This window comes from Aotus nancymaae, unplaced genomic scaffold, assembly GCF_030222135.1.
Source record: "Aotus nancymaae isolate 86718 unplaced genomic scaffold, 86718_ANA_hifiasm-v0.15.2.pri h1tg000064l_0, whole genome shotgun sequence".
In the NCBI taxonomy this organism is placed as follows: domain Eukaryota; kingdom Metazoa; phylum Chordata; class Mammalia; order Primates; family Aotidae; genus Aotus; species Aotus nancymaae.
Genome location: NW_026988478.1, coordinates 5,042,337 through 5,066,249, shown reverse-complemented (window position 1 = coordinate 5,066,249; position 23,913 = coordinate 5,042,337). Strand labels below are relative to the sequence as shown.

Genomic DNA, 23,913 nt, shown 5'->3' with positions numbered 1-23,913 from the left:
AAAAATAGGTAGAGACACACTGGGAACTTTTCTGGTGCATATGAAGGAAGAACGGGCTAGAAAACAGAAATGTCAGGACCTGGGTTGAAAAACAACATCCTTGCATTGGAATTCCTGAAAACTAGGAAATAAATGACTTGGCATTATTGAAAAGTACACCTGGATGTTTAGGAAGTCAGATTTCAAGAAGGTAAGGAAAAAGATGGAGTGTGATGCTGTAGCATGAAGATTCTGAAAGCAGTGTAAGTACTCTGCGAAGTGCCCCTCCTCCCCACCAGGCTGGAGTATAGTGGTGTGATCATGGTTCACTGTAGCCTCAACCTCCTGGGCTCAAGTGATCCTCTCACCTCAGCCTCTCAAATAGTTGGGACCACAGGCATGTGCCAACCATGCTTGATTAATTATCTGACGTTTTGTAAAGACAGGGTTTCACCATGTGACTCAAGCTTGTCTTGAATTCCTGGGCTCAAGCAATCTGCCCGCCTTGGCCTCCCAAAGTGCTGGGATTACAGGTGTAAGCCACCAGGCTCAGCCTCACTGGGAAACTCTTAGAACCATGCTACCTGGTTTACCATTAGGATTCACTTTGGCCACACGAGAGAAAAACACCAAAGAATAGGGGTTTAAACAAAATCTGTCTCACACATCAAAGATGTGCAGAGGGACACAATCCAGGGCTGCCATGGACTCTGGAACCTGGCTCCTACCTATGTTTCTCTACTACTGTCTGTACATGAGGTTTCTTCCTCATGGTCCAAGATAGGTACTGAACATTAGCCACAATGTCCACATTCCAGACAGCAGGAAAAAGGGAATGCTCCTTCCCTAAGGATACTTTCCAGAAGATACACATGATGGGTCCATTGGCCAGCTGTAAGAAAAGCTAGGGAATGCAATCTATTTTCTAGGTAGCCATATGCCCAGCTACACATCAGAGATTCTGTTATTAGGAAAAGAATAGAAATGAATACTGGGGACAATTACCAGACTCAAGCTATTCTGGGAAACTACAAATAATTCTAATGATGGTCTCGACATAACACTGGAAAAAAGGCCACATAATAGAGGCTCAGTATAAGAACCTAGCGAGCCAGGCATGTTGGCTCATGCCTGTAATCCCAGCACTTTGGGAGGCTGAGGCGGGCGGATCACCTGAGGTTGGGAGTTCGAGACCAGCCTGACCAACATGGAGAAACTGCATCTCTACTAAAAATACAAAATTAGCCGAGTGTGGTGGCGCATGCCTATAATCCCAGCTACTTGGGAAGCTGAGGCAGGAGAATCACTTGAACCCAAGAGGTGAGGTTACAGTGAGCTGAGATCGTGCCATTGCACTCCAGCCTGAATTGAGACTGTCTCAAAAAAAAAAAAAAAAAGTTTCAGATGGAAAAGTATGGGATTTATAATGATATAAAGGATATGCACACCAAGGTATAATTCAAGAAATTGTATAAAAGCATCTGGCATTCTGAGTTCAATGTTGCTTCTGCATTCAACATATATTTTAATTCTGTTAATGCATTTTGGGTTTTCAAGCAGTACTATTTCCTTTAGCTCCCTTTATGAGATCTTCCCTTTTATTACAGAGACCTACTCCTGTTGCACCAAGAAATATTGCTGTACCTCTTCTGACTGCACTAAGCATATATCTTCTAAAAGGTTCTACAGTGTCTCATAAAAAATAATTTTCTTAGTCTTCAGGGCTGTTCTTTCCCCCGTCATTATGTGGTGGCACTTTTCAGAGGCCCCCCTCTTCATCCTGTTCACTCACCCTTGAATGAGATTCGCATCTATGCAGGCTGAGAGTTTGCCAACAAAGAGGGTCAGGAGAGTTTCCTTAGCATCTCTTCACTGAACCCTTGGTCTCAGTAGCTGTCTTTCTCTTAGGTCTGAGCTGTAGATCACATCAACGAGCACAGTTCAGGCTTGGAGAGTACTGCCAGCAGGCATGTATGCGTCTGCTGCAGAGTGGGCTCCTGGCCTGTTCTCTCTGATTCTCAAACGAAACCTAAGAATTGACACAATTTGCTGTTTTGAAACTGCAGTGTGTGGAGAACTGTCCGTAGCTTCCTTATGCCTCTGTCCCTTCTTAAAACATAGTAGGAAAAACCATGTCTCTGTCCATATCCCTCTCCTCCTTACCTTGGGTTTCTGAGTAGATGCAGAAAGTAAAGAATCAGAGGTGGCAGGGACTGAAGTACAGGCCTCTGCCCAGCTCATAAAGCCTTGCTGCTCTGCTGGGGCTCAGCCATCTGTTTCTCTGGTCAGAGCAACTCCAGCATCCCAGGCTTGGCAGAACACAGGGGGAATAAAGTAAAGCCCATTTCTACTGCCTTCCTTTATGGCCATTGGTATTTTAGCTTCAAAGACTGAAGTGTGTGAGGCACAGTTCAGAAACAGGCTTCTTTATTAGTCCCCACAGTATGACAGATACAGCTGAGATCCCTATCCTTTTCTGTTCTCTCAGCTTCTGACCTATCATCTTATCTTTGTGTGTTTTTATTTATTATCGCTATAGACAATTTTTGTCTCTTTTGCCATCTTCATAGGTTTTTTGATAGGAAGTTGGGAGGACACACTGATATCAAGTACCACTGTGGGAATATTAAGCCATACTCTGTCAGGAATTGTTGGATGGCCTCTAGCAGCCTCACAACTGATTGACTTACCTCATCTCCTCCAGTTTTCTACTTCATTCTCCACTTGGCAGCCAAGTGATTTTCTATCCTGCTCGATGCTCTCCTGTGCAGAATATATCATTGTTTCAACTATCTACGGGGTAGAGTCCACAGCCTGTGACTCAGGACACAAGGCCTTCATCATCTGGGTCATGTCTGCTGTTTCAGTCTCCCCTGACACCCATTCCACATCTGTCTGGCCAGCAGCCACCTAGCACTGAGCAGAGATGACCGGATGTCCTGCCTGTTTCTACACATGCTGCTCCCTCTACTTGAAATATTTTCTCTACCTTTCTTCCTTTCAAAACTCCTGCTCATCTTTTAAGATGCAACTCAACTATCCTCTTGCAAGGCCCTCTTTGACACTGGCACCCACAACACTCTGCATAAACCTCCTCTGTGGGTACGTACAAGCCTCTACCAAAATCACTCACTTTCCCTGCTAACTAAAGTATTAGCTCCTCAGAGACAAGAAGTACATCTTATTCATCCATGTAGCTCTAGTACTAAATGCAGTGCTCAGACCTGAGGAGACTTGCAAAGTAGGGCTCCTAAAATGGTAGATTTGGAAATATAATAGACAGAGTATTTGCTGTTAGCAAGGCACCTCCTAAGAAGTGTAAGGAGTTCCAAATGCCCCCAACAGAGAGATATAGGTGAATGCTAGTCATTTAGACAGGTCAGCAACTGAAGAAAAGCTCTTCACAGGCAGTGTTGATTAGGTATCCCAAAATGGAAGATGAAGGGAAGGAAAGAGTTCTGCAGGGCTAAGGTCTCATGAGCCATGTAAGTTGGCTCAGAGAGTAGGCAAGCTGGTTCGGGAGGAAGAGCCTGGAAAGATTTCTTTAACAGTCCAAAGTGGGCAAGCATCCTTAAAGGGATGATCTTAAGGGAGATGAGCCAGGTAAGGGCCAGAATGAAGACAAAACTGATTAGAAAAATAAATCAAGGTCTGCTCTTGCCTCTATAACACTCACTACGATTAGCACAAGGACCCACCCCTACCCCACATCCTCACCCAACAAGATGAAGATGATGTGGTAGAACACAGCTTGTGAGAAAGACTTGAGATTCTTGGCCAAGGCTGTGATGTGGCCATCAGGAAAGAAATGTGATCAGGGATTACATTTGTAAAGGTCTGCTCTCTCTGGCTAGCAGGGTGAAGGAGACTGTTCTGCTCACTTGTCATTGGCTCCCCCAAACCTAGTGTGAGCTTTTCAGTTCTGGAGCCATGCTTACAAGGGCCATCAATCAGAAAAGAGTACTTGGGGGAAGCACCCTTGATGTGGTGGGAATATGAAATCATGATCTGTTAGGAACCGCTGATAGCAGTAAGGGTGTGCTCAGTTCAGAAAAGAAAAGATGTCTTGGGGAACACAATTCCTGTCCTTGAATGTTGGAAATCCATTCTGGGGAAGAGGAATAACATATATGTTCTAGCAACACTGTGGGCCAACTGTGGACAAAGTTGGGTTCATCAAAAAGCAGAGCTTCTAAAGCTCAGGACTTTCACTTAGTGAACCCCAGGTCCTGAGCAGAGGCTGGATGGAGGGTGGCAGGCACTTCACAGAGGAGAGGCACACCTGACATTCTCTGCTTCTTGTTATTTATATGAGAGAACTCTGGTTACCTACAACGTTTACAGAATTTGGTATTTGTGCGCGTTTTTAACTGAGTATGTAACATTACCTTTTTTCATTGAAATGCTTTGACTCTTCTAATCTCTAAGTTTATAAAAGACAAGAACTTCATTTTACAATTTTCAGTCTAAAACATTCTCTTGCACACAACTCAGTAAAAATCTGCTGAATGAATTAATGCTACTTGTTTAGAATATTCCTAAAATATACAGCAACAGTACATTTTCTTCTCTTAAAAAGTGGAACGTAAGTTAATGTTATGGTTCTTTTACCATAATTTTTAACAGTGGAGCATAACCAATACAATTTAATTTTTCTTTTACAATACAAGATGTTCTAGCAGTCACTTTTAAAAGTATGAATTTTCATTGTCCAGCACATACCTGTGGCTAGGTTTGGGCCTGGACAAGACTGGGAGAGAGGCCAAGTTTTCTCCAGCCCCTCACCCTGTCCTCCCCTTTTCTATCTTGGCAGCCATTTGGCCCACCTTAGATATCTTTACTGAATTGCAACATTCCACCAAGACTACCAAACACCATATAATTTAGATATTGTCCCCCCTTCCTTTGAGTAGTATCTACTGAATGGCAGAAATAGAAAGGATATTGGAAACCAGGTATTCCAAATTTACAACTAAGCTAAAACATCTCCAGAGAGGGCAGAGTTACCCAGAGACAAGCAGCTGTCTAGGAAGAGCCAAACGGGGACCTGGACCTCCCTCTACCCTGGCTAGAGCTCACTCCATTTCTCTTGGGCTGCAATCCCCCATGAATGTGCTGGGTGACTGGCCAGATGACATTTCAAGAAATCTGGGGTAGGCAGGGCATGGTGGCTCATACCTGTAATTCCAGCACTTTGGGAGGCCAAGGCAGGTGGATCACTTGGGGTCAGCAGTTCAAGACCAGCCTGGCCAACATGGTGAAACCCCGTCTCTACTAAAAATATAAAATTAGCCAGGCATGGTGGTGCACACCTGTAATCTCAGCTACTCGGGAGGCTGAGGCAGGAGAATCACTTGAACCCAGGAGGCAGAGGTTGCAGTGAACTGAGACTGAGCCACTGCACTCCAGCCTGGGCGACTCTTTCTCAAAAAGAAAAGAAAAGAAATCTGGGCTACAATGATAATGGCTTATTGTGAAGTCAACCAGATTGAAACAGATGAGGAACACGGGCACATTTCAGGCACTAGATCAAGGCCACAGGAGAAACTACTGGAGGCAAATCATGGAAGGGTAAACGCTACCCAGTCTGACTACCAGGAGTGTGGAGCTCTCACAACCAAGGAAACAACCCCATGTTGACCTTACCACATATCCCACATATAATCTTTTAATATGGTGTCATTTGCTTATCACCTCAGTTTTCAACCCATGGGTTTAGCTTAAATCTTTTCTCTCTCTTAAAAGTCAAGATTTTAGGGCTGGGCGCGGTGGCTCACGCCTATAATCCCAGCACTTTGGGAGGCCAAGGCAGGTGGATCATGAGGTCAAGAGATTGAGAACATCCTGGTCGACATGGTGAAACTCCGTCTCTACTAAAAATACAAAAAAAAATTAGCTGGGCGTGGTGACGCACACCTGTAATCCCAGCTACTCAGGAGGCTGAGGCAGGAGAATTGCCTGAACCCAGGAGGCGGAGGTTGCGGTGAGCCGAGATAGCACCATTGCACTCCAGCCTGGGTAACAAGAGCGAAACTCTGTCTCAAAAAAATTTTAAAAAAAAGTCAAGATTTTAAATGTCCTTAAAATTAAAAAGTCATAAAATTTTACATTATATTTGCCTTGCTTCCATCTGCAGCAAATAACTTTCTTTAAAAGGCATTTTTTTAGATTTAGGTCTGCTACACAGAATTCCCTCATAATATTGACATTGTGCAAGAATTATAAATAAAACTCATTCATCTAACATTAAAAGACAATTTTCATCACAGAGTTGAGAGAAAAAAAAGACAATTTTCAAAATTTTCAAAAACAATCTGAAAAATTCTAATTCTTATTGCACTAATATGCAGGTGATACTGGTGGTTAATTACATTTTGAGTTTCACTTTGACCCTTAATAAGTCTTACTATTCATGTTTTCTTACTGTTTTAAGTAAAGTGAGTGAAGCAGGACAAAACGAGATAAACATCAGTCCTACAAATAATGAGGTTCTAATATTTTGTTTATTTTACATGCATGGAAGGCAACTTAAAAGAGTGAGTCTAACTTAATCTATTTCTAGGCTGCATGTATTGTCACAAAGTCCAATGGGGACTATTTAGGCCGGAGTCTTGGGCTTACCTGCACAGTGCCTCTGCATCCAGCTGTCGAGGATTTCTGTGGTCTATGATGATAATGTCATGATGTTTGTCCAGGAAACAGGCAAGAACAGCCTGAGCCTCCTTGGTAACTGTACACTTAAACCCTGCTTTTTCACACGCCCTGCAGAATCCATTACATTGGTTATCTTCTTTAGTAAACACTAAAAGTACCTGAATCAAAAGAGCACAAATACTTTTTTTAAAAAGAGATGTTAGAATTGTCATTTCTTACTCTTTTTTTTTTCTTGGACAAAGTCTTGCTCTGTCACCCAGGCTGGAGTGCAACAGCACAATCACGGCTCACTGCAACCTCCGCCTCCCAGGTTCAAGTGATTCTCCTGCCTCAGTCTCCCAAATAATTGGAACCACACAGGCACGTGCCACCACACCTGGCTAATTTTTCTATTTTTAGTAGAGATGAGGTTTTGCCATGTTGACCAGGCTGGTCTCAAACTCCTGGCCTCAAGTAATCCTCCCACCTTGGCCTCCCAAAGTGCTGGGATTACAGGCATGAGCCACTGCACCTGGCCCAGAACCGTCATTTCTTAATAAACCACAGAAAACTCCTAAGTGTTTTCAAGGTAAGGACCCAGGTATCTTTTTCCTATGTAAAATTCAGAGACAGTATCACTTAGTTCCCCCAAATTAGTGCTATTTTCTAGCTGTTCTTAGGAAGTCCAAGTGCATAGATCATATACCTACTTTTTTTTTTTTTTTTTTTTTGGGAGACAGGGTCTCACTCTACTGCCCAGGCTGGAGTGCAGTGGTGCGATCTTGGGTCACTGAAACCTCTGACTCCCAGGCTCAAGCAGTCCTTCTGCCTCAGTCAATCAGGTGCATGCCAACACACCTGGTTAATGTTTGTATTTTTAGTAGAGACAGGGTCCCTTCATGTTGCCCAGGGTGGTCTAGAACTCCTGGGCTCAAGTGATCTGCCCACCACAGCCTCCCAAAGTGTTGGGATTACAGGTGTGAGCCACCGCACCTGGCCATATGCCTACTTTTTTGCTAAGAAACCCACTGGCAGAACTCAACAAAGGTTTAGTTAAGCATTTTATCTTGAAACTAAATGAATTAAAACACACTAATACTTATTTTAGCTAAAAGAAAGTTAATTGTATAAGTTCTCAGATGGCGAATGCTAATATCTTGGTGAAATTATTGGAATACTTAAATCCTATAAATAATATATTGATATATTTGACTCAAGATTTTATGTAATTCCTCCAAGTTGAAATAAAAAATCACTTTGATTAAAAGAAGAAAGATTTAAAGTCGATCAAAGTGCAACACTTCAAAGCCTGTCAGTTAAGTGACACAGGCACCAATTGCAAGAGGTGGTATCTGTGCCTCTGCCCAGGACAGTGGCTGGCTGTCCAGGTGCCTGCCCCTGATCACGTCAGTACTGCTCTGGAGCAAGTGAGGCCTGTATCTATATAGCCTCTTTCCTATCCAGCCAGCCTCCTTTCGTCTCTCTCCCTGCTATTCCCACTCCCGATCTGGTTCAGGAGCACCAATGCTCCATCCCTTCAGAAGCAGACTGATAATGGGGCAACAGCGGTGAGATGGAGATGGGCAGCCTGTGAAACAGATTGCAAAGCTGTCAGAAACCCTCCTAAGGCTTATTTCCTCTGAGTTTACCCAACTGCAAAAAGACCATAAATACCAAGAACTAAAAGCACACATTTCTGTCAGCCTTTTTCACATATTCTTAAATGTAATAGTGAATAAAACATGTGTTTATGTATAGGGAGCATGGAAAACTTGGCTAAATTTCAATTGGTTGTTTTCTGTCTCATATTTTGAATTAGATAAATTATAGATATCTTCTCTCTGATAGAGCTGATTCAGCAACATTGAAAAGACAATCTTTTTACTTTTTATATTAAAAATTTCAAACCTACATAAATATGAATGACAATGAACAACAGAGACCCTTTCTCTACATTCATCAATTAACATTTTGCCACCTTTGCTTTGCTTTCTTTCTCTCTCTCTAAACACATATATGTACATACATACAATTATACACATTTTTAATTTATTGCTGAATCAATTTTTTTCTTTTGTTTGTTTGAGGCAGGATCTCACTCTGTTGCTCAAGGCTGGAGTACAATGGTATGATCATGGCTCATTGCAGCCTTGACCTCACAGGCTCAGCCCAGCCTCCCAAGTAGCTAGGACCACAAATGTGCACACTTCCATGCCCATCTAATTTGCTGTTGTAGAAACTGGGTCTCCCTATGTTGCCCAGGCTGGTTTCAAACTACTCAAGGACTCCTCAAGCTCAAGAGATCCTACTGCCTCAGCCTCCCAAAGTGGTGGGATTACAGATGTGAGCCACTGTGCCTGGCCTATTGCTGAACCAATGAAAGTAGGTTATAAACACTTCTTCACCTCTAAACACTGCAATGTGTACTTCTAAGAAAAGGATATTCTCTTATCTAACTATAGTACTGTTACCAAGTTCAGGGAATTTAACATTGATCCAAATACTATTATCTAAATGGAGGACTCTTTTAAATGTGTAAATGTAGCTCCACCTCCATCCTTTTTAAAGGAAATCAGCATGTGAAAAATACAGCATTGTTCATTATTACCTGAAGTTGATCTTGATGAAATCTCATGGGGCCAAATTGCACATCAGCTACTGCTACCTGTAAGAAAGAGATTTGCTTAAAAATGACAAAAAAAAAAAAAAAAAAAAAAAAATAGAGAAGCTTGCTTAACTTTCTCTCTAATAAGTAACAGAAAGGAAAGCAAAATTTCTATTCTAGAGACAAATAAAGTAAATAGTTAGTAGATAAGTGAAATGATTATGAGGAATCCCAAGAATCTCCTTATGGCCCCCAGGAGAAGTGGGGAGCAGGAAAGAAGAAATTAAATAAATAAATATAATGAATCCGATTCTGGCTTTGCCTTTTACTAGCTACATGTGACTTTAAGTGATTCATCTTCCTCAGCCTTAATTTCTCACTTGTTACAAAGGCCAAATGAGATAACAATATAGAGAGTCCCCCAATAACAGACACTAAATAAACACTGATTCCCTCTGTGCCTATTTCCGTCTTTTTCCTGATAGACAATGAAATCTTACATCCACATGGCACATGAGTAATACAATCCAGCAGTCAGAACCATGGAATGTCTTTGAGAAATGGTTGACACTTTTCCATATTACAGAGAAGCATAATAGCACTTACTGATAAGCACTTATCCATTTGAGGATGTAATGCTAAATCAAAGATAAATATAGTATCATAACGAAACCCCAATGAGTAATAACAATCATAGCACCAATGGAAGACTCAGTGTGTTCTGGTCACTGTGCTAAGGGCTCAACATACGTTATTTCACTGAGTATTTCCCACAGTAATATGGTGAGATTTTATAGCTGGAAAACTGAAGTTCTAAGTCCCTGCATTAAGGCCACACAGCAAGTGGCAGTGCCGGGATTCCACCCAGGTTTGTTTAACTCCAGGTTTGTTTACTGTGCCGTAAACTCAGGACCACTAGAGGATTTGAATAGTCTGTGTACAACACAAAGGGGCCCAAGGAAAGGAGAAGATGGGGCTGAAATCCAGCTCCAGGTGATGAACTCTGGCACTGGGCTGCTACCCAGGGGAAAAGACATTTTGTAATTTGCCCAGACACTCCGCAGGTTTTGATGAGATCCCAATCTAGACCTCTATGTGATGGTATGATTCATCATAGCAGCAGAAGAACTACATCCATGAGACTTCCTACAAAATGTTTCCTAACTGACTGCCCTCCTCCAAGCTCTCCCCTCAAGCAGTGATCTATTCTAGCAAACACATTATGAAGTCTGTTTAGTGATGGGAGAAAAAAAACACAACACATATATTTTTAACCATAAGAAGCTGATGTCTACTAATTATGGGCCACTGGCTCAGTTTCTGAATTGCTTTTTAATAATTTTCTCTCTCAGAAGCCATAAAAATAATGAGGGTCCCTACCATTCTAGACTAAAAACTGAGAATACGGGTTCTTTAGTAAGGTGAAAGAGTCAGGAGAACAGACAGTGCATGGTATCACCTATCCTCTTGAGTTGTGTAACTATAGGCCAGTCTCATACTGGCGTAACTGGATACCAAAGCCAAAATTTCTATGAGGGAAGATGGTCCAAGAGGTCCACAGAAGAGTCTTAAAAGATGGATTTAGAGAAGACAGTAGAGTAAGAAGCACCAGGAATCTGTCTCCCCACCTAGAAAATATTGTACTGGCAGATATAACTATTTTAGGAACTACGAAGACTTGCAACTTCCAGGGGAAGACTTGGATGGTAAACTGCAGTTAATTTCAGCTCTGAGCACATAGCAGGTACCCAAGCCCATGGTGGGTAGCTGTGAATGTGTTCCTGAAGCAACCTGCACACAACTTGCAGGACCCAGGGAAGGCAAAAACAACCTTGTCCTCCAAATATCAAGAATCTGTGCTCTGATCACTGATTACAGAGGTGCAGACAAAGAAGGGGTGCATTGTTGTTGCACTTTCTCCCATTGTTGCAAGCCATTTCCCCTCTAGATGAAGAGAATTCTAGGAGATGTAAAGGGCTAGTGTCCATCCTCTCCTTTCATTTTTCTCTTCTTTCCTCTTTGGGTGTCAGACATTAGGGACTAAGGCATTCAAAAGCAATGAGGAAAATTAGAAAGTGATTATGCAAGCCTAAGGAAAGGCTCAGAAAATGCCTGAGAAGACCTTAAGTTTACACATTAGACCCATCCTTGGCACAGAGATCGCCTACAACAATTTAAAAAACAAAACAAAACAATAACAGCAAACCCTGGGGAAAACAGAGAATATGATTTCCAGAGTTACCACATTATTAAATTCAAATGTCCAGTTTTCAACACAAATTCACAAACCATACAAAGAAACAGGAAAGTACAGCCCATTCAAATGAAAAAAACAAAACAAAACAAAACAAAAAAAACCACACAAAATTAACAGAAACCACCCCTGAAATATACCTAATGGCAGATCTACTAGACAAAGACTTTAAAAACAACTTAAAGATGCTAAGAGAACTAAAGAAAGATATGGAGAAAGATGTATGAAAATGATGTATGAAAAAGAGAAAGAAAATGATGTATGAACAACATGAAAATGTAAGTAAGGATTTGAAAAAAACTAAAAAGAAACCAAAAATAATTTCTGGAGTGGAAAGTACAGTAACTGAAGTGAAAAATTCACTAAAGAGATTCAAAGGCCAATTTGGGCAGGCAAAAGAAAGAATCAGCACACTTAGAGAGGAGACAATTGAAATGATCAAGTCTGGGAAACAGAAAAAAAGCTTTAAAAAAAAAAAGTGAACAGAGGTTATAGTGCCTGAAGGACACCATCAAACAAACTAATATATGTATCATGGGAGTCCCAGAAGCTGAAGAGAAAGAGTAAGAGGAAATCTATGAAGAAAACATCCCAAACTTGATGTAAGACATAAATATAAACATCCAAGAAGCTCAACAAACACTAAGTAAGATGAACTCAAAGAGAACCCATACCAAGACACATTATAATGAAACTTCTGAAAGACAAAAAGAGTATCCTGAAAACAGCAAAAGCTGGGTGTGGCAGTTCATGCCTGTAATCCCAGCACTTTGGGAGGTCTAGATGGGCAGATCACCTGAGGCCAAGAGTTAGAGACCAGCCTGGCCAACATGGCGAAACCCCATCTCTACTAAAAATACCAAAAAAAATTAGCCGGTGTGGTGGTGGGTGCCTGTAATTCCAGTTATTCAGGAGGCTGAGGCAGAAGGATCACTTGAACCCAGGAGATGGAGGTTGCAATGAGCCAAGATGATGTCATTGTATTCCAGCTTAGGCAATAAAGCAAGACTCCATCAAAAAGAAAAAAAAAAAAAAAAAAAAAAAAAAGAAATCCTCAATAAGATTATCAATAAATTTTTCATCAGAAACTTTGGAGGTCAGCTATATTTAAAGTGCTAAAAGAAAAAATTGTCAATCAAAGATCCTATATTCAGCAAAACTTCACTCACAAGTGAGGGAGGAATTAAGACATCTCCAAAATTTAAAATAAATAAATAAATAAACCAAAAAAAAAAACCCAGAGAGTTCATTATCACTAGAAGTGGTAATGCAAGAAGTGTTCAAGGGAGTCCTGCAGGGTGAAATAAAAGGAAACTAAACAGTAACTCCAAGCTGTCTGAAGAAATAAAGATCTCAAAAAAAGTGAAACAATGGATAATTATAAAAGCCACTGCTATTGTATAAATGGTTTGTAACTCCTTTTTTTGTTTCCTACATGATTTAAGAGACAAATACAATTTGGTGGAAAAAAAATTATTAGTGTAAAAAGGAAGTATTATTATAACTTTGGCTGGTAACTCTACATTTTGCATTTTATTTTCTAAATAATTTAAGAGACATTTGAAAGAATTAGTGTATGCTTTTGGGCACACAATGTATAGTTGTCCCGTGGTAACTGCAGGGAATTAGTTCCAGGAACCCCCATATATGTGAAAATCTGTGGATGCTCAAGTCCCTTATATAACATACTCCTATTCTCTCTTATATTTTAAATTGTCTCTACTTACTTATAATACCAAATACAATGTAATGCTATGTAAACAGTTCTTAATGCTGTATTGCTTTTTACATTTTTTATTTTATTTTTTTCTAAATAGTTTCAATCTTCAGTTGGCTGAATCCATGGACATGGAACACACAGATATGGAGGACCAACTATATAAAGCTTTAGTTTTCTGACATCAACTGAAAAGGGTGGGAATAGAGCGGTATAGGAGTAGAATTTTTGTATGTTATTAAAGATAAGCTGGCATAATTCAAATTAAATATTTCTAACATTAAGATGTTAACCATAATCCCCATGTTAACCACAAAGAAAGTAGCTATAGAATATACACAAAAGGAAATGAGAAAGGAATTTAAATACTGCACTACAAAAAATCAACTAAACACAAAAGAAGACAATAATGAAAGAAATGGTAGACCAAAAAAAAGCTCTGTGATGCAGAAAAACAGACAGCAAAATAACAGAATTAAGTCCACCTTTATCAGTATTTATTTGTTTATTTTTAGGGACAGGTCCTGCTCTATCACCCAAGATGGAGTGCAATGGCATGATCATAGTTCACCGTAGCCTTGAACTCCTGGGCTTAAGAAATCCTCCCACCTCAGCCTCCGGAGTAGCTAAGACTACAGGTACGTGTCACCTCTCCTGGTTAATTTTTAAAGTTTTTGTAGAGGCAGGGCCTTGCACATGAAAAGATGCCCAATATCAGTAACCATTAGAAAAATGAAAATCAAAAGCACAGAGAGACACTACTTCACACTACTACCAGAAAATAAAACAAGTACTGGTGAGGACATGAAGAAACTGGATCCTCTCTGCCCTGTTAGTGGAAATATTAAATGGTACAGCTGCTGTAGAAAACAGAATGGCAATTCCTCAAAAAATTTAAAAAATAGAATTACCATATGATCCAACAATCCCCTTCTGGGTATATATCCAAAAGAATAAAAAGCAGTGATTCAAACAGGTATTTGTATGCCCATGTTCACAGCAGTATTATTCATAATTGCTAAAACATGAAAACAGCCCAAGTGCCCACTGACAGATGAACAAATAAACAAAGCCAGGAGTGGTGATCTGTGCCTGTAGTCCCAGCTACTTGGGAGGCTATGGTAGGAGAATCACTTGAGCCCGAGAATGAGCTCAACACAGTGAGATCCTGTTTCTTTTTTTAAAAAAAAAAAAAAAGAATATATTTTAAAATGTGGTATATGCATACAATGGAACATTATTCAGCCATAAAAAGGAAATTGACACATATGCTATGAAACAGATGAACTGTAAGAACATTATGCTAAGTAAAATAAGTCAGTCACAAAAAGACAAATTCTGTATGATTCCACTTACATGAGGTATGTGGAGTAGTCAAAATATATAGAGAGAAAGTAGAACGTGTTTGCCAGAGACAGGGGGAAGGGAAGAATGGGGAAGTTCTTGTTCAATGGATATATTGTTTTAGTTTTACAAAATGAAGCGTTCTGCAGATAGATGGTGATCACTGTTGCACATTATGAATGTATTTAATACCATTCAACCGTACACTTAAAACTGGTTAAGATGGTATATTTTACGTTATGTGTATTTTACCACATTTTTTAAAATGAGGAAAAAAAGGAGAGATCTAGTCTGTATAATCATTTTTTTTTTTTTGAGATGGAGTCTCGCTCTGTTGCCCAGGCTGGAGTGCAGTGGCGTGATCGTGGCTCACTATAACCTCCACCTCCTGGGTTCAAGCGATTCTACTGCCTCAGCCTTCCAAGTAGCAGGGACTACAGGCATGAGCCACCACGCCTGGCTAATTTTTATATTTTTAATAAAGATGGGGTTTCACCATATTGGCCAGGATGACCCTGACCTCAAGTGATCCACCCGCCTCAGCCTCTCAAAGTGCTGGAATTACAGGTGTGAGCCACCACGCCCATCTTTATTTTCTTTTATTATTTTTTGAAATCAACTTTCAAGGGCTTGGAATGGTCTATATATCATCATACTCTCACAGTGCAGGAAGGAGAAAAGCAAGAGGCTCTGAGAGACCAATTTGAAGGATGAGTGTTTTGTTGTTTTTTATGAACAAGTTTAAAGCAATGAGCAAATGAATGAGACTAACCTGTTACCTGGAGAATGCAGTGGAACTGCTCAGGAAGAAGAATGGAAGAAAATGACAGGAAGAAGAGAAGGAAAATCATTTTGCTGACTTTCTACAGTATGGGGCAGAGTTTCATAAGAGAAAGCAGAAAAAGCATAAACTGGAGGGAGGCTGCTACTGCCAAGATAAAGCAGGGTCAGAGAGCTACTTGGGTACTTTATATGAATTGGTGTCTCAGTCTCTGACAGAATACTCATGAAATTTACTAGGAAAGATCAAATAGAAAATAAAGTCTGAATGGAAAGAAAGAAAATAGTTATAAATATTAGAAAAACATGATATACTAGGCTACCAAAAAAAAGAAACCCTTAAAATAAGGGTAAAAAAAAACCGTACAGTTTTTATCCTTCAACAAAGCAGTCAAACCAAAAATTTAAAACTTAAGGTTAAGCAACAACAACAAATTCTGCCTCCCTAGAAAACTTAAAAATATTAACTTAAAAATTACTGAATCAAAGAGAGATATGTAAACTATGCCTACAGATTACTTGGAAAATAAAAGTGAGAATATTATGTAGTCAGACTTACAGGATACTGCTAAATTATAATGAGAGGCAAAATCTATAGTCTAAAATCCTTTTGTCGCAAACAAGAATTAAATAAGTATACTAAGCCTTCAAATCATTAAGTTTGAGAAAGCCAACAGTACAAACTTAAGGAAACCAGTAAGAAAAAAAATATATAAAGACAATAATAAATTGTTTAAATACTAAAGACCAGCATGAGAAAAAGTGTATGTGTGTATATATATACACATACACATACACATATACATATACATATATATGTGTGTGTGTGTGTGTGTGTGTGTGTATATGTATAGTGTTAGTCACAAGCTGAGAGAAAACATAAAAGTATGGATAGCTCAGAGCAAAAGGCTCATCTCTCCTAGGAAAACAATACTGAATACGTGGTCTATACCAAAAGCTAGTGAAATAACTTGGCTTATACAGATAAAGGGCAGCATAAATTTATGGTGTGAACTTACAAAAGTAACTCACCATTGGATTTATTTTAAGAAATAAAGGCAGTTATGGATTTACTTTTAAAAGATTTAAGACTATGAATTTTGCCATGGTAAAATTTTAGCAATATCACTTTAAAACGTGCATGTTTCAGCAATTCCTTTTTACCATTGAACACTTAATTTATTTACTTAACTAGATTGCATTTAACCTTACATCCTGTCTACAGGGTATATCCGGCTCTCAGGACCTCTATGGAGCAGAGTCTCCTAACAGCCGGACAACTACTTACCACTGCTCCCCCCAAAATAACCACCACCAGGAAATCTGATGACATTACTCAGTGAGCAGACGTCAGCAGTGGGCCCTCAAAGAGTAAACAACTTCCCAACTGCTGTAGAAAAGGGGACTAGAACTACTAGAATTCTTGTATCCATCTTTTCTTTACATATGAAAATCATGATCAAACTGACCTAGAGCTTCAGGTCACAGCCCTCTTAGTAATAATTTGTTTTTCACATTAATATTTACAAGGGAATAGTCATTTTCAAATCAATTTAAATAGCATAGCTTTGATTTAATCTTTCAGCTTTAAAAGCAACTGACATTTTTAAGCAATATAGAAACAACAGTACGTTCAATAGCTGCTACCAGTAATTATACACATTAAATTTAATCTTTTACAGGTTTAAATACTTGTGAATGTTTTAAAATTTATCGTTTAAAAAAGGTTGTAAGATTAGAATATCAGATAATATGATGGTGTCGATAATATCGTAAAGTAAAATTTTTTGTAAATATGGTTGACAGATATATGAAACAAATTATTATGAGAAGCTTTGATTTCTTTTGCTTGCCTAAGTGATCTAACATCATTTAGATGTGATATTATGTTACAAATCTTGATTGGAGGTGGGTGAGAAAGAAAATAGATATACAATTCCAACCTATGTACAATTTCTACTCCCCTCTACCCTCCCTATACCTTGCCTGCTTTGTTTTTTCTGCTTACCTCCCAATCACCATTTGGTACACTGCATATTTTACTATCTATCTTCTTTTTTGTCTGTTTCTCCCACTGGAATATACAGTTCTATAACAATAGGGATTTACCTGCTTTAGTCATTACTATATTCCCAACACTCAAAATAGTGTCTGGCACATGGTACAGAGTCAAAAAATATTTTGGAATTAATGTGCACTCAACAGCTAATCTTTTTAAACCAATCATTTATCTAAAACTTATACTCATACCAGCTTATTATATAAATACAGGACTTCTAGTTTTCAGAGTGATTTCATAGGTACTTTATTCCATTAAGAAACAGAAAGAATGGCTGGGCACAGCGGCTCATGCCTGTAAACCCAGCACTTTGGGAGGCCGAGGCTGGCGGATCACCTGAGGTGAGGAGTTCGAGACCAGCCTGGTCAACATGGTAAAACCCCATCTCTACTAAAAACACAAAAATTAGCCGGGTGTGGTGGCATGCACCTATAATTCCAGCTACTCAGCAGCCTGAGGCAGGAGAATCACTCGAACCTTGAACCTGGAAGGCAGAGGTTGCAGTGAGCCAAGACTGAGCCACTGCACTCCAGCCTGGGTGACAGAATGAGACTCTGTCTTAAAAAAAAAAAAAAAAAAAAAAAAAAAAAACAGAAAGAAAGGAAAGAATCTTATGAAGAGCCTAAGCCCTAGGAACTACAAAACAACCATATGATCTATCTCTTTTTTTCTTCATTCCTTTGTTAGAAACTGAAAGTTATGCTGGAATCAATTTACATTAATTGTATACAAACCAAGGAACTATAGTAAACACATAAATCCAATTTTGGCCTGAGCCATACTATCCTTTCAGGCTTTCCATGTACAACCAGCGACCAACTGTTTCTCTCTCTGGACAAAGAGAAATAATGTGATCAAGGGAAAGATCACAGCCTGGAAAGAGTCAGGAGATACCAGTTCTTAGGTGTGAAAGAGTCTAAGTCCAGACACTTATGTACCACCTATTACCATAAGACAAGTGCAGTGCTAGATACTAGGAGTACAAAGAACCTAATCCTGTCCCTTGGGTGGTAGGAGAGGAAAATGTAAATAACCACACGCTGCAGTCAGTTTTAATAGAAAAAAGTATCTACCACGTAAATAATTTGGATCCAATCACATTTAAGTCCAATTTAGTTCTTACCTTATGAGCAAGGTAAGCTCATTAACTGCATTTTATTGATGAAGAAACTGACACTCAGGGAAGTATAATCAAATAGTTGGTAAGCAGCAACTGCAGGAATGGGACCCAGTTCCGCCTGAATTTAATTCTCATGGTCTTTCCATGCTTTATTAGGAAAGGTCTAAAATAACCTGGCCCTAATTTATATCTAGCTGGAAAAAGATCAAGGAACTGGAAAACAGCATTTATCCATCTGACAAGTCTTTATTGAACATCCACTATGTACCAAATGGTCTCATAGGCATTGAGGATTCAACAGACAGCATGACAGATACTATCTCTACTTAACAACAGGGAGAGATGTGATGGAGAGTAACTAAATCAGGTTCAAGGAAGGACCCTCTGAGGCAGCAGTATAGAAGGTGAGATCTGAATGACAGGAAGGAGCCAACTATGCAAGGGATGGAGAAAGGAGTACCAGGCAGAGGGAACAGATGGTGCATATGACCTACAGTGGAAATAAGGTGGGGCACTGGAGGAAATGAAGAGGAAGAAGGTCATGAGATGAGGTTGCAGCTAGGCAGGGGCCATATGATGCAGAAATTTCTAAGGCAGGAAAAGACATTTGAATTTTATTCTAAATTTCATGAAAAGCCGCTTGAAGGTTTTATACGAAGAAGTGACATAATCTGATTTCTCTTTCTAAAAAAGATGTCTTTGGCTGCCGATGGAGAATGAACTATGGGAGGATGAGAGCAGAGGTAAGACCAGAAAGGAAGCTTCCGCAGTAGTCCAAACAAGCGAGGATGGTGGCTTGGCCTGGCAGCTGCCACAGAAATAAGTAAGGATTTGGGATGTGTTTTGGAGAGAGTAATCAGGACTTGCTGATGGACAGGACACAGTTCCACTGATTCCTAGACCAGAGTTTTGATTATCGGATTTGTAGTTTTATATCAGTGTTGCATAGAAATCTGGGGTTCTGCAAGGCATCCTAGTAGAAGCTGACGTGCATCTGCTTGGTCCTTTCCAGATCCACCCACAAGATGGCACCAAGGTCTACTCTGAGGCGAAGTTCCCAGCTGCTTTCTACACTCTTTATCTGTCCCCCACTGTCCTAGTCGCTTTTTTCTCCCCTCACCTATTCCTAATTTTCCTGTCAGTCAAACAGCAAATATTTACTGTGAATCTTTCTTATGTTACCCTGACTGACTGTGAATTCTAGTTATGTACTAGGGTGAAATCATGCACATCCTTTTTTTCCCAAACCCATAGTGTTGGACAAAAAATGATATCTGGATTAAATGAGCTATTTCAAGTAGTTAACACAATGCTTGACAATGACCAAGTGCCCAATAAATTCTAAATATCTACAGCAAATATTTTCCAAGAAGTTTTTGCTATGAAATTATAATTCTATATGCACATGCATATTACAAGGCATTTTTAAAACTGTATTTTTCCAAAGCACTATTTCTTTCAGAACACTAAAGTCATAATCTCTAATAAGAACCATTAATTTCATGACACCTTGAAATACTGTACAAAGTCAGATCTAGTTCTTAAATATCATATTAATATATTAAATAAAGGGGACAAATACAAGTTTTCCTGAAATGCTAAAATTACCTTTGAAAGTAAAACTAGTAAGACTGAACCCACAAAAAATGAGACTAGTCAACAATAGGAGAGATAACCCAATCCATGAGATCTTCTTCGCACATGTCACTGAGATCTGAGAATCCTCAAACTCAATGTAGCAATCTGAGGTATAATATCATGGAGTCCAGATTAGAATCTACCTCTTTCCTCCATCCTCCCGAAAGGTAAAACTGATCACTTGACTATTGGTCTGTCAGAATAAAAAGAAGGGTCTACAAGCTGCCCCAGGAGCAGGGAGCCAAAAGTTGAGAACTCAGTGCTATTTAACACTCTCCTAAAGAAAAACCAAATTCAGGCAATGGATGATCGGGATATAGAATCAATCAATTAACAAATTAGCAGCCTGCTTCTCTCTTGGATGAATCTATTTCAGGCATATTTACATCTGTCAATTATGTTTCTGTAACACACCATACAAGACAGCAGAGAGCCTTGTTTGGAGGCTCTATAGCTGTTTGCCTGCCTACCTGTTCACTACTAGCATCCTGACTGCAAAGGCCAGCCTAGGTTTTATTGGGTTAGCTAATGAACTTTAATGAGATTTAAGGAGATTACAATGAGAATGACAATCTATACAATCAAATTATCTAGAATCACCCACAGTTCCCATAACCAGTATTCTGGAGGTTAGACAGATACAGGGTTTGAACTCTGACCCTTCCAGAAACACTGTGTGACTTTTGGTGAGTTTCTTTACTTTGCTAAGCTTTACTTGGAAAATACTGATTGTGAAGATTAAATGAGTAAAGATATGAGGCACTCTGTGCAGTATCTGGCACACAGTTAAGTGCTCCATAATGTACAGCCATTACTACTGGAAGGGGATGTGCAACGATTCATAAAGCCCCTACTTTGGTTCTAGAACAAAGAAGACATCCTTGAGCAGGTATGGAGGCTAAACATGCTATTTCTATCATAGCTTTTGGTAGAAAGTGAATTTTGAGACTGAAAACTACCTGAAAAAAAAAAAAAAAAAACTGCAACAAAGAGTAAATTGCTTACTCCAGTCTCCTTTCTGTGTTAAACTATCAGACCTTCTGAATGCTGTCCCCAACCTGAGGCTCTACTGTTAAAATCATCTCTTGGCTCAGCGTGGTGGCTCATGCCTGTAATCTTAACACTTTGAGAGGCGGAGGCAAGAGCATCACTTGAGCTCAGGAGTTCAAGACCAGCCTGGGCAACACAGCGAGATGCTGTCTCTACAAAAAGTTAGCTGGGCATGGTGGTACACACCTGTAGTCTACTAGAGAGGCTGAAGTGAGAGGATCAATTGAGCCAAGGAGTTTGAGGCTGCAGTGAGCTACAATTGCACCACTGCACTCCGGCCTGGGTGACAGAGGAAGACCCTGCCCCCTCAAAAACAAAACAAAATAAACAAACAAACAAAAAACTCTGACTCTTCTTTTAAGAGGGCTATACAAATATTCTCAGCAACTGGCCTATACCATTTTTTATAAACAACACTGGTTTCTTTAAAGTTTTCTTTTTGGATTTTTTTTTTTTTACTATTAATTACGTCTAATTCTAAATTTCAAATAATCATCTCAGAAAAATCAAGGAAGTCATTTTCTTATGTCCAAAAGAAAACTGAACTTTGAGTTTCAGAGGAACTACAGGAAACAGAGGAAAGTATATAGTAAAAGAACAACATCAGCAAAGAATGTGAGAACTCCTGGGGCAGATAAAGGCCTTCAGATCAAGGATGGGGGACACTAGGGGTGGGGAGAGAGGTAAGGCCCCAGCCTTGGACAATCATTGCCTGACCCTTCATTGCAAATAGCAGCAACAGCCCAGGCTGAAGGTTTAGGAAACCTAAACGTCTCCTAAGGGAGTCTGTCTCTTCCCAGGGCTGCATCTTCCTAAGGGTTTAAAGGCAAAATCTTGACCAGAAGTTGTCTGGTGTTTATATATTAAAAAATGTGTATTTATGTCCCCCAAACTGAATACATTTTTAACAAAATGGTGGGCAGAAAGTCTCAAATTATAATCCGAATACACTTATTAGAATATCGTAGTAGTCATAAGTACATAAACACTTTGAAAAGCACAGAGTCAAAGGGGATGTGCATCTCCACAGCTGCTGGTGCAGGGGCATCCAGCACCATCTTCCGTGGGGCTGCACTTGGCCTTTCTATGGGCAGGTCACGAGAGGGCAGGCAAACAGTCCTTGTTGGTGCATTCAAAGCAAACACTTGTTAATAAGCAATGTCTGGCTAACAGAAAATGATGTTTTAAGCATTTTACATCCTGTCAGGCTAGACTGTTATTTATGTATAGTTTTACTAAGTTTCAGTTATGCTGTAGGAAATAGGTTTGGGGTTGAGTTGACTTGCAATGAACTGTATTTTTTCCCATTAAAAATAACAAGAAACAGCTTCTGATTGAAGTTTTCATGTATACCATTTGATGTTCAGTAACCAATTACTGAAGTTTTGCCTAAAATGCCTGCACTTGCATTACCCTACAACCCAGAAGTCATGAGCCTGGGCCCATTCACAAAGATCTGTAAGGGGACATATGAAAAGATGTCTGTCTAGGGTTATGTGTGGTGGCAGGGGGTTACAAGCATTCTCAGAATATCTAACTAGGGGCTAATATGATGAATCTTAAAAAAATGGCAAATGAAAAAAAAAGACAATGAGATCTATAATAACATTTATATAAATTAAAAGTAAGTAAGCACATAATATATACTTTATAAGAACATATAAAAACAAAATTACATACATTAAACACATTAGAACAGGTGCCTAGAGAAGATAGAAAGGGAAAGGGTGTACAGAATCAGAAAGAAACAAAAAGAGGAAACTTAAGGCAAAAATGTTTTTTCTTTTCTTTTTTTTTTTTTTTAGAGAAAAGGTCTTGGCCGGGCCCGGTGGCTCACACCTGTAATCCCACCACTTTGGGAGGCCGATGTGGGCAGGTTACCCGAGGTCAGGAGTTCAAGAAGAAGTCTTGCTATATTGCCCAGGTTGGCCTGGAACTCCTGGGCTCAAGTGATCCTTCCGCCTCATCCTCCCAAGTAGCTAGGACTATAAGCGTGCACAATCACATTCAGCTTCCTTTTTTTTTTTCTTTAACATATGCAACACCTCAATTATTTATCATTTCTTTATGGTGAGAACATTTAAAATACCGTCTCTTAGCTATTTTAAAATATTCATTATTATTAACTATAATCTCCTTGGTATACAATGAATCACTGGAACTTATTCCCCCTATCCAAATGAAACTTTGTACCCTTTGACCAATGAATCCTCTTTTCCCATCTACCACTCCCCTCTCCTTCAGTCTCCGGTAACCATCATTCTACTCTTTACTTCTGAGTTCAACTTTTGTAGATTCCACGTAAGTGAAATTGTAGGGTATTTGTCTCTCTGTGCCCTGCTTATTTTACTTAGCATAAAGTCCGCTAAGTTTATCCATGTTGTTACAAATGACATAATTAATTTCCTGCATTTTAAAAGGCTGAATAGTATTCAATTGCATGTATATACTGCATTTTTTAATCCATTTGTCTGTGGATCAGCATGTCAATTGTTTCTACATCTTGGCTGTTGTGAATAAAACTGCAATGAACAGGGGAGTACAGAAAGACATCTCTTCAACACACTGACTTCAATTCCTTCGGAGATAGATGTGGGATTGCTAGATGGTATGCCAAGTCTATTTTTAATTTTTTTAGGAACCTCCATACTTTTTTCCAAAGTGACTGTATAAATTTACAATACGACCAACAGCATGTGAGGGTTCCCTTTTCTCCACATCCTCACCTACATTT

The 23,913-nt window shown here is 39.4% G+C and overlaps 1 protein-coding gene across 4 annotated transcripts in view; it reads right to left on the bottom strand.

Annotated features, from left to right (window-relative positions):
- The window catches only part of PDE8A (phosphodiesterase 8A), a 169,993-nt gene that overhangs the window by 62,275 nt on the left and 83,805 nt on the right, over window positions 1-23,913 (bottom strand). For all 4 annotated transcript variants that reach the window (XM_064366196.1, XM_064366195.1, XM_012448936.3 and 1 more), the window contains exons 2-3: window positions 9,221-9,277; window positions 6,601-6,791 (exon numbers count right to left, since the gene is read on the bottom strand). In XM_064366196.1, coding sequence (XP_064222266.1) covers window positions 6,601-6,791; window positions 9,221-9,247 — 218 coding nt within the window. In that variant the 5' untranslated portion in view covers window positions 9,248-9,277. The remainder of the gene's footprint in view (window positions 1-6,600; window positions 6,792-9,220; window positions 9,278-23,913) is intronic.